We start from the raw sequence: 16,521 nt of genomic DNA, 5'->3' as shown, positions 1-16,521 counted from the left end.
TACATCAATATTTATTGAATTGGTGAGATTTTGATATCAATGAAGCAATATTAGAATTGCGCAAGTTGCAGAGCAGAGTTGTCTTGATTTTCTTTCAAATGTCTGAAAAGAAAAAAAGAGATGAGTCACCACAAATTATTATCATCATGCTGCATCTGCTGTAATAACTCATATTATCTACATGTATATATATATTTATATATACACACACACACACACACACACACACAGTATTAGTCTGAATGTTGTTTCCTGTGTGCAACCCCTCTCTCCAGCTGTTTCTCCAGGAATGTCTTCCATTCAATGAAGCAGAAAAGCCCTTAAAACTAATTGTAGTACATTTAATATGCCGTATACTCACTGCATTCGTATAATCTATTGATTCTGAGGATATCAATATCGGACATTTCATCCCTCTGTCCAATTGGCAAAGAGTCATCTGGAATGGGAGTAATGGTGTCTGCTCCAAACACTGATGCAAAGTTAGTCCTAGATTTGAAAAGAAAAAAATTAAATGAATGAAAATGTTAAAATACATTTTCCACAATTTTCAGCTGATTGTTTTGATATTTACAGGCCCATTTCTACTGTCTTGGTTCAGGCAGCCGTTTTCAGTCCAAAAAACAATAAAGAAAACACTGCACACAACTTTTCTGACAGCATACTGCAGACATACGTAAACAGGCAAGCAGCTGTTGCCTTTTCTTTTGCAGGGATTTAGCCATTATAATGCCAGGGCTCACTATCGTGATTGGTTTAAAGGAATAAAAACAAGCTAGAGCCTTTTTTAAAAAAACTTTTTTTATCTTGACCTTTACCAAAATTACAATGGTTGCAGAACCTGGGGCTAGTTCTGGCTATGCAAGACTAACGTCATCACAACATAAAAAAATGAATCAACTAAATAAAATATCTTGCTAACAATAGTACTATTAATGACCAAAAGAGATCTCACCTTCCGTAATGCATAACAGAAGAATAGTCATATGGAGTGTACAAGTTGTTGGTGTCCGCTTTGTGGAAGTTGAAGGCATGTGCTGTAGAGAAAACATCAATACATACGTACAATGTATAAATTCCAAGATTTGAGCGGCATGAATGAGTGTCAAAGTTATCATACAGTAGAAATTTGAAAAAGTGAAAACTCCAATGCTTGGAAGAACAACTTCAAAACAACATAATTAAGTTGTTTGTTCTTTATACTACAAGTGTTTATGGTGTTTTGACTTACCACTTACATAATTAAGGTCTGGACTACATATTTAGTGGACAACTGTGCAGCTGCATTGGGGCTTAGGAGCTCACCTGCTGGGATATTTTCCCAGTGAATCTTGACATACATGTCCCTGTCACTCCTCTTATGCTCGTGGTGGAAGCCGAGCGCATGGAGGAGCTCGTGCTGAATGATCCCACGCTCGAGGCAGCCATACACTGACAGAGAAACCAACTGTTCACCTCCGTCTCTGCCGATAGAAGACCAGCACCTGCAGGGACACAGGTTTAGATCCCTGCAGGGTAGCAAGTTTTTACTGTAAATCACACTGGCCATCACCTTTACTCTCTCTGGACTCACCCAAGTTCGCTCACAATGCTGAGGTAGTCGGACTGGCCATGATAAGGAACAAAGCGAACGCAGGTTTTCTTGTGGAAACTTTCCATAGCTGCCTTGATTGAGGCCTTTTCGGTGTCATCTGCAGTGAAAACAAGATTAATGTCAGTTTATTGACATCGGAATACGTGATACAGTCATGATCAAGGACTTCTCTTACAAAACAACTTGTCCTAAAAAATGTTATATTTATTTTCTTTAAACATTTTGTATGATGATTGAGCTTGTATTGATTGTAATCCCCATGAATGAATTCCTAAGCCCTTACAGAAGTAATCACTGAGGCTGAAGGGCACTTCAACCAGTCCATTGTAGGATTTGCTCCATTTGCAGTGGCCGCTCCAGCATTTCATGCCATTCCTCTTCCTTGAAAGGGCGACGTCACCTTCCACCAGAGTATGGCCTATTCCTGGATTAAAACCACATGTGGGCTGATTGGCCAGCAGATGAACAAATTCATACTTGTAATATACTGATTAGCACAGACATTAGCACAACGAGGACTAATGCCAACATTTAACTCCACGAATAAATCAAGCGTACCTTTATTTGCCTCCAGAATTTTTGAAGTTATGTCTAAACGGTAGGGCCTCTGGATCGTCGCTCCTAAAATTAGAAGATTTAGTCACCACACATAAAGACCCATTGTGCAAAAAAGATGTGTTAAATGCGCAATAAGAAAAATCAGTTACCTTCCTCATGTGGTTCCCCCTGCACAGACACAAAATCTGTGAAAATTAACGTACTGGTACATTCAAGATAGACTATTATAAATTAATGTCGTGGTGTTTCTTCATATAGCTCTACAAAACAAATAAATTAGTATTTTACTTTTTTTTGTGCCTATTGTGTAGCTTGAATGCCATCTAATGTCTCCTGTCTGTTTCCTATTGTTTGTAATAGTCCTTATTGGTCTAAAAAACACCTTTCTATGAGCAGATTTTGGGAAAATGTTATACTGTCAGTCCCTGGTAGTAACAGTCACTTAGGCTGCTTTGTGGACCCATAAAGCTATAAATGGGCATTTAGGAGGTTTTTACTTAAAATAGATGAGAATGAGTTGAGATCATTGTTTTCACTGAGTTAACAACTCTGGATGCTTGGAGCAATCTGCAATCTATCAAGATGTTATCGCTTTTTTATTAACTTTCTTTTTAACATATCCAATTTAGGAGAGATGTATTTGTTGTGGCGCATGTCTTACCGGGGAATCTTCTTGAGCCGAAAGGCCCAGCAGCAGCACGGCCAGGACAGCAGAGAAAAGACTCAGCTTCATCTTCCTTCTGTTGCAGACTGACTGGTTGTAGAAGCTTGGGATGATTTTTTGCTGTTCAGCAGTGACCACATAGGTTGCAGTCTAGCTTTATACAGTAAAAAAAAGGGAGGACATGTAAACAGACTTACTGTAAAGGCAACACATTGACCCCTAAACAAACGTTTTAAAGAAAGGATAAGCTCCAACAGGAAACTCCTTAAATTCCAAGTGGCAGTCGGATGAGGCTTTGCAAATGTGACATAAAAAGCTCCGTACGTGAAATGTGTACTCACATGTATACACACATACATGTGTAGATGATGGATTTCTTGATCAGAAAGCACTGATAATGCATCAGATCTCTGGACAGCTGCACTTCTCTGCTGAAGTTATTTGACTGACATGTTGACACAGTTACAGAAGCCCCTAATCCATTATGAACGCACAAACCAGAATATAAACAGTACATTATTCACTCGTCTACACCCTCTCGTCCACACCCAAAGGTTTCAGATGTCTGGATTAATTGAAAATGTAGCCGTACCAAGTTTTGCTTCTCCTGCCTGATGGAAACTAAGAAAAAGCTGTTAGTTAAATGAATGTTTTCAGTGTGAAGTTTAAAAAACGTATAACTTAAAAACTAAATTATTACTTTAATGTAATAATTGCACAAAACACATCTAAACTCGATGACGCGCAGGCATGAAAACCGCTCTAATCTACAACATAGGTCACAAACGACCCGTATACATTTTCCTATATCATAATGTTATTATTATTAAATTATTTAATCATTTAATATTCCAAGCATTCATTAAATTTCTTGTTTTTGATGACCACAAATCATTATTTAAATTTTTCTGTGTTATTAAAGAAAAATACATAGATTTCTTCTTTTTTATTGCTACATCAAGATTACATACACAAGTATTTTATTACAAAAGAAATACAATGATGATTATTTCATTAATAAGTACAATTAAAATCATTATTACATCAGTGATTTTGAACTAACAATAATATGCTTAATATGTGAAATAAGTATGCACTTTTTCACACCTAGCTAGTTGGTAATGGTAAACTAACGAGACCAGGTTGAACCTGCTTCCTCAGACCTCAGTTACACTCAACAAAGAGAAATATAAAGTTGTATTTTAGTGTTGCTGTAAAGTGACAATATATAGGGGGATGACCTAAATAACATTTGTGGATGTCCTCCACAGCTACCACAGTAAACTGCCATGCCACACACTCTTTTCCATTTCTCATAGACATTCTGGTTTGGGCTCCATGGAAACTCTATCCTTCAATAAACCAACCGGCTTCCAATTATTCTCATTTGGTCATTCATCATGTCAGAGGAAAATTACACTCAGTTCTGGGTAATATGAGGCTGTCTGGTGGGCTGGCAGCCATTTGTAAAGTCTTTGCCACTAACCAGCCCAGACAGCAGCACTCACTCTACACTACACCATTATTTAACTATTAGCATGACAGTGTTTTCCATTTGTAAGCGTTCATTCTCCTCTTTACACACACACACACACACACACACACACACACACACACACACACACATAAATATATATTGTATACCCCATAAATACCTTTAACATCCAAGTTTCCCCTTTTGTTTTCCTTTAAGTCGCTTCAGGTTAGAAAGATGATGTTATTTCACTCTGTTTGACAGATTCATATGTATGTTCTGTTTTGTTTTTGTTTTTTTATGGCTTTGTTTTAAGACTTTCTATTCAAATTGGTTTCCGCGTAGTGAACTCTTAAATGACAGATATCACAGTTCCCAAAACAACATGACCGTTGCAGTGAACCAGTGACCTGGACCTTCGTCATACACGTTTGGTTAGGTTAAGACAAGAAAACTACTTGGTTAGGTTTAGAGAAACATTGTGGTTTGGCTTAAAATAACTACATTACTCACAGTATGTATCGTGAGTCACAAACGTACGTATGTCATGTACGTAACTTCAGTGATGTAACATTCTTGACGCAACGTAAAGTCAAAATACCTCACGATTGACTTTTGCTTTCACGGTGGACATTAGTAATGGTCTCCTGAGTGAAAGTCCTGTGTTTGTTTGACCCAACAATCATCAGTCCTGAGCTCCTCCCTTTTATGCTCTTTATACTGCTTCCTCTTTCGCTGCCATTACAATGGGTTGTAATAAGCTGCTTTCACAGTCGACCTACAGGTATATGGTCACTTTTCTGATGAGGTGAAACACATTGCAAACACATACGATTAGATGAAATCAGATGATTTAAAAAAACCCAGATGTGTCAGGAGAGGTCAAGAAGCCATCAGGCTTATACGAAGGATCCCCCCCCCCCCCATCCACATCCATTCCCCCTGTCTCTGTGTCTGCTTTTGGGTCCTAGTTTAACCTCACAACCGTTACAGAACAATCTGGCCATGGTAAATGCACCGTAAAGTTATGCTAAAGAATGTATATTTGTATATAAACATACATATCTGATAAATATTTATGCCATATACTGATAGAATGTTCAGTTTTCTGAAAATGGGGCAGAAGCCTCGCAAGAGTTTGGGAAAGTTGCCAATCTTACAAAACGTTTCTGCAACAAATAATGTTTGTGTCAAGTTAATAAGTAAATAAACAAGACACATTTACAAAACTTTGTAGTTTGCTGATGATCCCGAGTGACTTCACAATTTTGTCATAAATGAGATTAATATATTTTTTCCAATTTAAATTTAAATAAAGACATTTCTTTTGCTCTATTGAACTCTACCATAATCCCTGTCTTACCTCCTGCAAATGTTATGAAATTTGACTTTTTAGTATTTAATGGAAGTTTATTTAGTAACTGTGTTGTTACACAATTAAATCATTCACATTGAATGAATCAATTTGTGCATATAACTGCAGAGATACACATTTGGTTATGATAGTGATGATGATGATTGTTTTATAGGAGTCAATTGATTTATTTACCAGAATGTGGCATCCTTTAAATAAAGATTAAATAAATTACTTATTATAAAGAAAATCAATTTGTACGTTTTAATGCATATGAATTAATTTTTTGTCTGGCATACCCCAGAAACATAAAGCACAACACACAAGAGTCATGCTGGTCCCACATCTTATATTTATTGTTGAACACACGACAATGATTTACAGTTATTTACAGCAGCATCTTACAATTTTACCTGATACTTATTTTACAGTTTCCAAAAACAAAGAATAAAATCATATAGTGAACATAAACCGATATAAGCGACTCTCTGTAAGACTCGAAAAGCTACCATGTTTTTGTTATGTCTTTATTGTTTGTCTGTAATGGTGTTTGTATGGCATGTGGTATTTCCTGTCTTTGTGTTTCACACCCAGACTCTTGCAGCTGTAACCTTGTTTTTAAAGACATTGTCAGAATAAATGTACAGAGTCCTCTGCAGCTACTCTCTCATCCTTTGAGTGTTGCGGTGATGAATGACCGGTCCTGTGTCGGTGATTCAGATCGGCGGTCCTCACACACTGGTCTCAATGTGAGGTGACAGCTTACAGTTCAGCATATGGGACAGGACTCTGTGCTGGTTGTGGTACCTGATGGACACACCAAAACACACACATAGGTCACCATGAGTAAGCACCAAATCCATAAAAGCTCACTGGAAATATTGGCGCCATCACCTGCTGAGCAAGTGTTACTACAACAATGATTTTGTTTTCAGACACTGTCAAAGGACTGATTGTCGTCTGTGCACATCTGTTAGCAGTTGTTGCGGTTGCTGCAGCCAGTGACTGGAGTATAAAAACTTTATTGTTTCATGTTGTGAGTTTAAAGCTTGACAAAATTTTTTAACACAAAGATCAGATACTGACTTGACAATGATCCTCTGTATCTCTCTGTTCTCCTCCTCTCTGAGTTTCAGTAGGACATGCTCCAGGATAGGAAGCTCCAAGTTCAGATACTGGGCTACCTGAGAGGAGAGGAGAGGAGAGGAGAGGAGAGGAGAGGAGAGGAGAGGAGAGGAGAGGAGAGGAGATAGAGGAGAGCAGAGGAGAGGAGAGTCTTGGCAATTAAGAAACAGAAAAACTTGACCACCGTAACAAACAAGCATCTATCGTCGATGCCCTTACACTGAACTGTGACAAAATACAAATAAAAAAATAACAATCATCCTGAGCCAGAGGGACATCTGTATTTTGCATGACAAAAGAAATATGTCCTGGTTTCAGAAAACAGAAAATATAACTCTCTAGATGATTTACACAGCTTATAATACATTCGCTGACTCAAAACCATTATTAAATGCTGAGACCAAAATATATTTTTTTTCTCTGATGCACTTAAATATGTGTTTTCATCACCAGAGGTTATATACACGTGAAAACAGCACTTCATTTTCAATTGCTATATAAGATTGTTCAGGAGTGTTTTAGAAACAGCCTGCATCTTTCACCTCTGCTATAAAAAGAAGTCAAGCTACATGCAGCACACACACACACACACACACACACACACACACACACACACACACACACAAACTTTATAATAACATTTTATTTACCCTGTAACTACACTGTGATGACATTGGAAAGGGGGAACACGATGGAACATTTTTAACAGCCCAGTATTTAAGAACATTAATAGAGCCAATAAAACTATAAATGTTTTGTAGTTGTAGCTATACAGACACACCCTTGTTTTCTAGAGCAGAAAGTTCCCCAGCAAGAACAAACATGTAAAAACATATCTGTTTTACAGACTTTAACATTGCAAATTCCCACACAATTTTTTTTGGGGAAAAAAACTCATAATTTTAAATGTGATCAAAATGATGTGATATATGTCAATTTATGTGATAATATCGATGATTTCACTGCAAACACCAGGACTGTTACCCCATTGTTCCTGCCTTGTTATCCAGTTACATTGCCATTGTAATACACTGTAATTAGTATGCAGGTACTCATTCATTAAAAGAATACTCACAGTATAATGTATTTCAACATTCATCTTAAACACAAAATTGTTAATTGAACATTTATTTCCTTACCTTTTGTCTTCTTACTGTGAACTAACAAACCAGTAAGTATCTTATTTATAGCCTTGATGCACAAAATAATTGCACAGTAACTTGCAGGTTATGTGAATATACTTCACATTTATATGCTCACAAAAATAAGAAATGGGCTCAAACGAATTCTTTAAAATTGTGGTATGTCTCTTAAATCAATGGCACAAGAAACTTATCTTTGGATTTGATTTTGAGCGACTGACAAAGGAATTCTTCTCCCGTTAAACTCAGATGAAGCTGTACCTACATGCACGTTTTTATAGTCCTCATTAGCTCATCAGGAAGCGGGGCTAAAACACTCACATCATCGCTGACTTCCTCCTCGTCCATGTCCATCAGAAAGATCCTCATGATGTCATCAGAGGGTCCCATCAGTATGCGCTCCCATAGGGGCTGGTCTCTGTTAGTGAGCTTCCTCTTTTCTAGAAAGCAAACACACAAACGTCAGTGTAGTAGTGTCATGCATTTTCCAATGATTGAATTTGCTGTGTAACTCTGGTATAACAGACAGAGCTTACCTCCACTCTGGTGAACACAGTACAGTGAAAACTCCTGGGGATCATTCTCTATCTGTAGGATCAAAGATTGAAAACATTTATTATGGATTAACAGGGGAAACCATCCTCTTCTTAAAATAAGATGTTGCTTTATAGACGAGCCCAGAGATAATTGATTTGGGTCTTGTGTCATTTCTCCTGCAGTTTGAAGAATGTGTGCACAAGCTCACCTTGAACTTGTTTAGCAGCTGCTCAATGACCTGGTTTGTGGTCATCCTGCTGGAGATGCGGACTTTAGTTGGAGTGCCGAAGGATGGGGTGAAGATGGAGGTCTGTAGAGGCCAATGAGAGATTGGTGAGCTACAGTATAGATGGAAGTGAGGGAAAAGAGAGGGGAGGGTTGAGCAGAAATCTACCTTATAGTTATAGAAGTGTCCGTTGATGGAGAAGCGATGTTGTCTTTCTTTCTCTCTCTGAGCTGCTGACTTCCCCCTCCCCCTTCTCCTCTTGACCAATGAGGCGTCGCTCATACAGCGAAACAGGTTGGACTCCGCCTCCAGCTCGGAGTTCTTCTGCCTCACGGGACGCAGCGTGGTGGTCTCGTAAACAACCGGGCCTTTGGAGTTTGCAGAAACACATGAATAAAACATCTCATAATTAACATTCAGTGGGAACAACAATCATATTCTTTTTGGATTATTTTTGTTTACACTGACGGCTGGAGAGAGACAGGAAAGGCAGGGGAGTGAGAGGAAATGACATACAGCAAAGGACCTCTAGTGGCCGTAGTAAACATCACAGCAGCAAAGGAGGAAGTCAGGTGACATGGTTTAATGATACACATAAGGACGAGGTTGGGGTGGAAAAAACAACCTGGTAAAGGACTGGTGACGACTACATCCTGTGGCGTCTCAGCCATCTCATCTATTTGGTGAAGGTCAGCATACTCTCCCCATCGCGTCATACCCCTGCAGAGAAGAGGGGATGTGACCTCTGAGACTTTAAACTGACCATAATTACCCACAATGAACATCCCTTTAGTTTTAACCTTAGCATGAAACAGTTGATACATATAACTGTTTACTTACTTTAATTGCTTACTGCAAATTGTGACTTGCATCAAGAACTTGACGTCACTCACTCTTGATGTATAGAGAGCTGTATTAACTGGATTAAGTGCTGTCCATGTCAGTATGATCCCTGTACTGTGTTCCCTACACTCAACAGGTGGTTAATCCATAATTATGTTGATGTCATGTCGTAAAGCTACGGAAGCCTTGAGGGGGAAATGAGGAAATGACTTTTTCTGGTGATTCATTAAATCTTAATTGTTTTCTCGCCTGTGTTTATGACTTGAGAACTGGTGGGAAAAATCTTTCTGAGTTCCTTATTTATTTTCTTATAACGTGAAAAAAATAAATCAGGAGAAATAACTTTTTTACATCTATAAAATTGAGTGAAAAATGCTTTTTTTTCTTGTGTGAAACTGAGAAGAATTTTTTTTCCCTCACTGTTTGAGACATAAAAAAATTCTACTGAATATCTTTTTATCCTGGCTTTTTGATTATCCTGGAAAAACCTTTTTTTCACCAGGTCTCAAGTCATAAACAGAGGAAAGAAAACAATTTAGATCATTCTTAGAAAATGGATCACTAGAAAAAAAAACATCCTTACTTGCCCAGGGCTTCTGTACGAAGCTCATATTTGGGCTCACTATGAGAGGGACTTTGAATAACAATAGCTGACAAAGTTGGCAAATACAAAGTCAATCACTCAGTTAGTACGCAGCCTTGTACAAAAGTGTCTTTGTTAGCATTAATCTTCTAAAGTCATATATTTAGGTATTACCTTGTCAAGGTTGAACAATGAAAAGCTCATAATCTGACCAGGTTTCCTTTTAAAACTAAAAAAATACCCAATCCAGTTCATCCCACTATTCCCACGGCCATATATAAATATATAATATATAACGGCCATATATAAACAAAAGAGATTAATAACATCATACAAAAAATGAAAAGAACCTCTTGTTTGCGACTGGGCTGACTGGACTGACGGGGTCAGGTGAGACCAGAGGAGCAAAGGGATGCATCTGTTTATCATCCTGTATTTTCAGCCTGATGGGTCTCCTCACTCCCCAGGAGATATTCAGGAAGCCCTCCACCACCACCTCTCCATCATCAGCCTGTTACAGAGACAGAGCCACATACACCTGTACAGTGTGTAAATACAGTCATACACTCAATTAAAGGGAGACACAACAGGGATGAAAATTGTTTTTAATGCACTGGCCAGTTTTGGACAAAAAATGCAAATCTTTACATAATGTTGCTTTAAATTAGTAGATATTTAATCAGGACGAACATCAGGAATTTGTAATACAAAAAATAAAAGTCTTGGTGTACTGTAAGTAGACAACTGGGGAAGTTTCAGGTAGGATATCTGTTTGTTAAAAATGTTACTCTATTCACCATTTCTTGTTTAAAAATTGACAATACATATCTTTAAGGGCTGTTTACTCAAAATTTGTTTTTTCTCACACTTTGACCCAGAAACCTGCACTTCAGTTGCACTTACATACACCAGACTTTCCAGATGTATTCCTATATTATGAGTTAGAATAAGTGTTAGCCAAGTGAGTTTCTGCAAAAAACACAAATAAGTTCAAAACATTTCTTTACGTTGCAACTTTATGTTTGTCTCAGTTGATATTTTTCAATATCTCTCTTGTGCTTATGCTCTGTTTAGGTTTAAGCACAAAAACCACTTGGTTAGGGTCAGGAAAACATCATGGTTTGGCTTAAAATACCTGATTAAGATGCCACAAAAACAGCTGGAAATGTCCCCAGGTGTAATAACAAATATCCACTGCTGTGACTCGAACTGTCATTCGACCGTTTGGCAGCCTTGTAATAACGTAATAATGCCACCACCATTTAATGTGAACGTGATATGCCACATTTGGTCCAAATTTCAACCTCTGACATGTCTATGATTTGCAGAAATGTCAACTGCTACTAGTCCTTGTTACAAGTTTGAGGTTTGTACAAGAAATATTTGTCATAAAGGTGCACTATGTAGGTTTGGGGAAGACATTTAAATCAGAAGAAAAGGATCTTTATTGACTGTTTTCATGAATAAACTGAATAAACAAACTGACCTTAAAGGACAACACAGTTTCATACTGCTTCCATTTGTTTATGTGTGGCGGACCCTGCCACCTTTCTAGCTTCAAACAGTGTTCTGGGACCTTATTTTCCTCTGAGAACAACTTGTTTATGCAGTTATGTAGAACATAAACATTTCTGAGTTTGTATTATTACCTCATTAATAATGTAAAAATTTTTATTCTGAGTTTGAATTTCTTCTCCACAACTACATAGTGCCCCTTTAATGTCCGAAACCAAGTTTCATGGTGATATCTATTTAATCTTTACCCTATTGACCTGGACAACCCACATTCTTGAAGACATGACACAGTAAGGTTAAGACAAATGTCTGACTGGGTCAACATGAGTCAACATACCTGAGAGAAACCTAGGTGCAGCTGAGTCTTGTCCTTCAGGAAGCAGTTGTAGGTTCTCAGCAGCGAGAGAAACTCTGCTCTGGAAAAAAAACACAACAGCAGGGGATGACTAAGTGTTGCAGACCATGACACAGTGCAGCAGCACCTCACCAGTTATGTAACAGTCATGTTTTTGTTTTTCATCCTCCAAATATGGCTGCATGTTTTCTCTCATCAGGGAATACAAGAGGACAATCATGTTTCTTAATGTCTGTATCAGCTGTGACCCACCTGGACAGCGTCCTCCCGTCCCCTGCCTGGACCACTTGGGGATGAGCTGCCTCATTCATCTCTGGCTGCTTCAGCTACTGCAGAGAGAGAGAAACAGAAGAAACACATCAGTCATATCAACAGCTTGGGTCACCACATCACGAACCAAACCTCGAGCAGGAGAGAAACGCTGGAGGCTGACGACTTGTTGAATGCCACTTCAGTGTGCATGTTCCTGGATCCAGACACCTGACAAGCACTGTGTCAACATGGAGCGAGCAACTGCACAGAAAACGACCTGCCAGCACAAAGTCACTCCTTCCAAGAATAAACAATATAATTAGAGTCTTACCTTCTCTAACATGACAAATCAGAGCTCTCCTCTTGATTCTGTGTCTTTGTCTCTCTGTCTTTCTTCTGTCTGTGCTTTAAATATCTCTTTCCGCTCTCTGTCTCCCTCCCTCTGAAGTTTGTGTGTTATATTTATCCCTCTCTCTCTCTTTTCTCTCTTTCTCTCTCTCTCTTTCACTTTCTTTTTTTGTGTTCGTCTCCAAGAGATTTAATAACAGTACTCCACCCAGTAACCAGTGATGACAGTGTAGACCAAGCCATTTGTTTATTCTTTGGCCGGAGACTCTGAAGCCTGCGATTGTTGGAGTATCCACGTGGCTTCTCTTCTCTTTTCAACTGTTTTTCTTTTTCCTATTGAATCTTTTGATGACGCAGCAGCCTGAAAGCAGCAGCCTGTAATTGTCCCTTTTATTTCACTCTTTCCGTCTCTCTCTCTGTCTCAGCCTGTTTGCTGTGAGGAAATATCTCAGGTATTCAGCAGCTGTCATCCCAGCAGCCCCGCCACTCCCCGTCCGGACCGACGGTTCAACAACAAAATTTAAAGGTGCAGTACTTTCTGTGCAAATGTTTCTAGGAAAATGGAGGGAATCCCACATTGTCAGACAAAAACTAATATGGCTGACAGATCTCTTTCAAATCACACATGGGAAATACTATATTTTACATGTGTTAGGCCCCAAAACAACATGGACCTCTATATGAATTTCTCTCAGATGCTTTGTCACATGTGTGCGTAATGTCTTACATTTCACGTGTCACATATGTGAAATGTAACACGAAAGACACATCATCTCAATTTATTACATTACATCTGGGCTGCAACCATTAGTTGATTAAAGTAATTGATTAGTCGAACGACAGAAAATTAGCTGCCAAATGTTTTGATAATGAATTAATGGTTTCAGTAATTATTCATGCAAAGTATTTGCTGGTTTCAGCTTCTTAAAGGGTGATTCCACCATAGGAAGCTGTGTGGAATCTAATACATTTTCTCTAGTGTTGTCACTCAGTGGCTAAGTGGCATTATCGGTAATGTAGGCAATAGGTTTTGAAAAGGAGGAAGAATTAATGGAATAAAAAAAGGTGACATCTGGTTCTGCTGTATCAATTTAGGTCATTTGTTTTAAAACTGTCCACAATGAATGTAAAATTGATGGAGTTGCCCTTTAAATTGAAGAACTTGCTGCTTTTGTTTGTCATTTATGGTAGTAAATGAAGAGTCTTTGGCTTTTAGACCGTTGGCTGGACAAAAGAAGCCATTTAAAGATGTTAATTTGGGCTCTGGGAAAGTGTGATGCGTATATGTGCTGTTTCTTCTCGAACATTCACTTTCTAACATTACTGCACCTCATGAGTTAGATGTTAAGAATTAAAAATCAAGAAAACACAGAAGCACATACAAGACAAAGGCTAAATAAATATCTTTGAATATGTGTGATCATTACAGATTCCTAGTACATACACTATGTACCCACATGGCACTGCAGGTGAATATCATGTGGGTGTGGCCAGTGGTGAACAGGTTGTGGCGACTAAGATGAGGAACAGTGAAGCTCTACCTCAAAATCAATGCAAGTAGCAAGAAAAAGAAGAGCAAGCTTATTTGCCATACAGAAACAACTGTGTAAGCATTATTTATGTATGTTTATTTCCTGCTTGGCTGAGGGAGAGGGAGGCGGGACTAATATTACACAGTGTTGTTTCAGTCAAGTTGAGTTTATTCATGTAGCCAAATATCATAAATCACAAATTTGTCAAAATGCTTCATATGTGCAACATATGACAGCCTCTATGCTTAGTCTCAATCATAACTCTGCCTTTATTAAATATATTATACAATGTCTAGGTGATGAGCTAGCTGCAGGTCAGATACAGTGGCTCCCAGGTGTGCTTGTTTGTGTCTGAATAGGCATGACAAAGGACATTGTTGTGCTTTCATTAAAAGTTTGAGAAAGGATGTAGAACAGCCTCAGTGCAAAATGAATACAGGAAGAACATAATATAAAAGAAAGAGACAATAGAAAAGATAATTATGCTGTTTTTTGTACACCGTGTGCTTTAAGTTCTTTTCTATCTCTGGCTTGAACTCATGTGAGAACTTCACTGTGTGTCTTTCAAGACTCAACATGCAGGTTTCAAGGTCCCCAGGAGCAAATATGTCTAAACTGTGAGCGCATGTGTGTGTGATTTGTGAATCACATGCATGTCAACAGTCAAAGCAAAGCCGTCAGGAAAGGAGAACTACTGAAAAAGGGCAACACTGCAAAGTCAATAATGTGTCAGAGTTCATAAATCCAACTCAGGCACTGTTCTGTTAGCAGCAGCAGTCTTTTAAAGATGACAGCTGCTCCAAGCCTGGAAGCCAAAGAATCTTACAAAACAAGTCTGTCAGTTTAAAAGAAATAGGTCATTCATGGAAAACGAAACACCTGGTTCAGAAGTTTTATGAACATGAGAAACTGCCACTTCCCCCTATTCAGTTATCCTTAGTGGAGGGTTCCACTTTACTTCTAGTGACGTATTGCCACGTGAATTTAAGATTTCTTTGTGTAAGCTGCTGCAAGAGACGTTAAAACATGTGAATCAGACCAACTGCCGTTAATTATGAACCACAACTTTTTGGATAGAATACAATCGTTGAGACTTAGCTGTTCTGACAGTGGCAGACTAAAGATGTTTGAGGGGCAGGGGTGAAAAACAAAAAGGGCACCACATGTATGCTCGCAGAAAGTTGTGATATAGTTATAGTGAAGAGAGGGCACTTCATCACGTTTTTCAAATGCAGAGCAGTACATTTCAAAAGGAGGTCATGCAAGGTGCTCAAACTTGTAGTTAAATCTGTTGTTAGATAGATGTTCAATAAAGGCCATTGTAAGCCTGTAAAATAACACAGAGCGACTACATGAGAATCTAGCTATGTAATACTGTGTACGTTGTCATGAAGCAAAACCAAAACACCACACTGACACAATAGAGGGTGCAGTGTATGCATACAGTAAAATATGAGCTTTTTATTGTCTAAGTGTGAGCTGGAAAAACGTAGCCAGCGGGAAAACAGCCAAGGTACACCATGACACACCCAGTTTCTCCCTTTAATGCTTTCCTGTGTGTCACTCCCCCCTCTGCCTCTCTGTCTCCCTCAATCTACTCCTCTCTCCCTTTGTGCTGTATTAACACTTCCTCTTTTCAACTCGGATGAACAGATTTCACCTAAATATGTAATGTTTATATGGTGCCCCCTACTGAAATTACATTTCAATACATCCGTTGCATCTTTTAAAAAATTAAAGCACAGCAGACCCATAAATTGAGCTGTAATTCCTAATCAAAGTTAAGAAAAAGTCATTAATACTATTGAATCCCACACAAATAGTTGATATTAACTTTTAACTTTGAAGTCTGAGTAAGTTATTCTCACAACACAACACACATTAAACGATCACGCTCGCAACATAAAGTATCTTCAGGTTTTAATGAATTATTAGATAAATGGATACATTCAGCTAAATTCTGTATTAATTAATGTTGTTATCAGCTAAAATAAGTTACTATTTGGTTTCTTTTCTATACAATAAAGCTCACTTTAACAAAAATGATCAAACATTAACACTCCTACCTGGCCAGTCTTTCAATCTCCAGACAAATAAAGCTGATTCACTCCATGTTTGAGGTCTTGTACCTTGTGTGTGTGCATACGTGTGTGTATTTTCATAGGTCCAGAGTACAGTGCATGTGGTGTGGTAGGAGGTGAGCATATGTAGCACACTGCAGCAGCTGGTTAATTATTACAGGACAGGTTGAGACAGCGTTGGGAGGGAGGGGCTGACTGACACCAGATATGACTCTCCTGCTTTGTGTATGTGTGTGTGTGTGCGTGTGTGTGTGCATAGAGAGAGAGAGAGAGAGCTAACCAATAAACTGACAGTTCCCTGTTAGCCACCTTTCAAGGTTTGTCCTCATCAAAGGATA

At 38.5% G+C, this 16,521-nt stretch overlaps 2 protein-coding genes across 3 annotated transcripts; both read right to left on the bottom strand.

The window, feature by feature from the left end:
- Positions 1-341: 341 nt before the first annotated feature.
- On the bottom strand, positions 342-2,885 carry LOC141006230 (hatching enzyme 1.2-like). The gene is made up of 8 exons (XM_073478380.1): positions 2,814-2,885; positions 2,302-2,320; positions 2,153-2,215; positions 1,878-2,018; positions 1,574-1,691; positions 1,306-1,484; positions 956-1,037; positions 342-489 (listed from the first exon to the last, which is right to left on the bottom strand). The coding sequence occupies exons 1-8, from the start codon at positions 2,883-2,885 to the stop codon at positions 342-344; spliced, it is 822 nt and encodes a 273-aa protein (XP_073334481.1).
- A 3,091-nt stretch (positions 2,886-5,976) lies between these two features.
- rassf6 (Ras association domain family member 6) lies at positions 5,977-16,256 on the bottom strand. Of its 2 annotated transcripts, none has more exons than XM_073477822.1 (11): positions 16,169-16,256; positions 12,223-12,299; positions 11,953-12,031; positions 10,451-10,611; positions 9,300-9,394; positions 8,843-9,042; positions 8,657-8,758; positions 8,448-8,499; positions 8,233-8,351; positions 6,731-6,828; positions 5,977-6,451 (listed from the first exon to the last, which is right to left on the bottom strand). In XM_073477822.1, exons 2-11 carry the CDS (start codon positions 12,279-12,281, stop codon positions 6,376-6,378), a joined length of 1,041 nt encoding a protein of 346 aa, XP_073333923.1. In that variant the 5' UTR covers positions 12,282-12,299; positions 16,169-16,256; the 3' UTR covers positions 5,977-6,375. The 2 variants fall into 2 exon arrangements, with proteins under 2 accessions (XP_073333923.1, XP_073333924.1); XM_073477823.1 differs by having other exon boundaries at positions 12,223-12,296.
- Positions 16,257-16,521: the final 265 nt, after the last annotated feature.

The sequence above is a fragment of the Pagrus major genome, chromosome 12 (genome assembly GCF_040436345.1).
Source record: "Pagrus major chromosome 12, Pma_NU_1.0".
NCBI classification, from domain to species: domain Eukaryota; kingdom Metazoa; phylum Chordata; class Actinopteri; order Spariformes; family Sparidae; genus Pagrus; species Pagrus major.
This window is presented reverse-complemented; position numbering and strand designations above follow the sequence as displayed.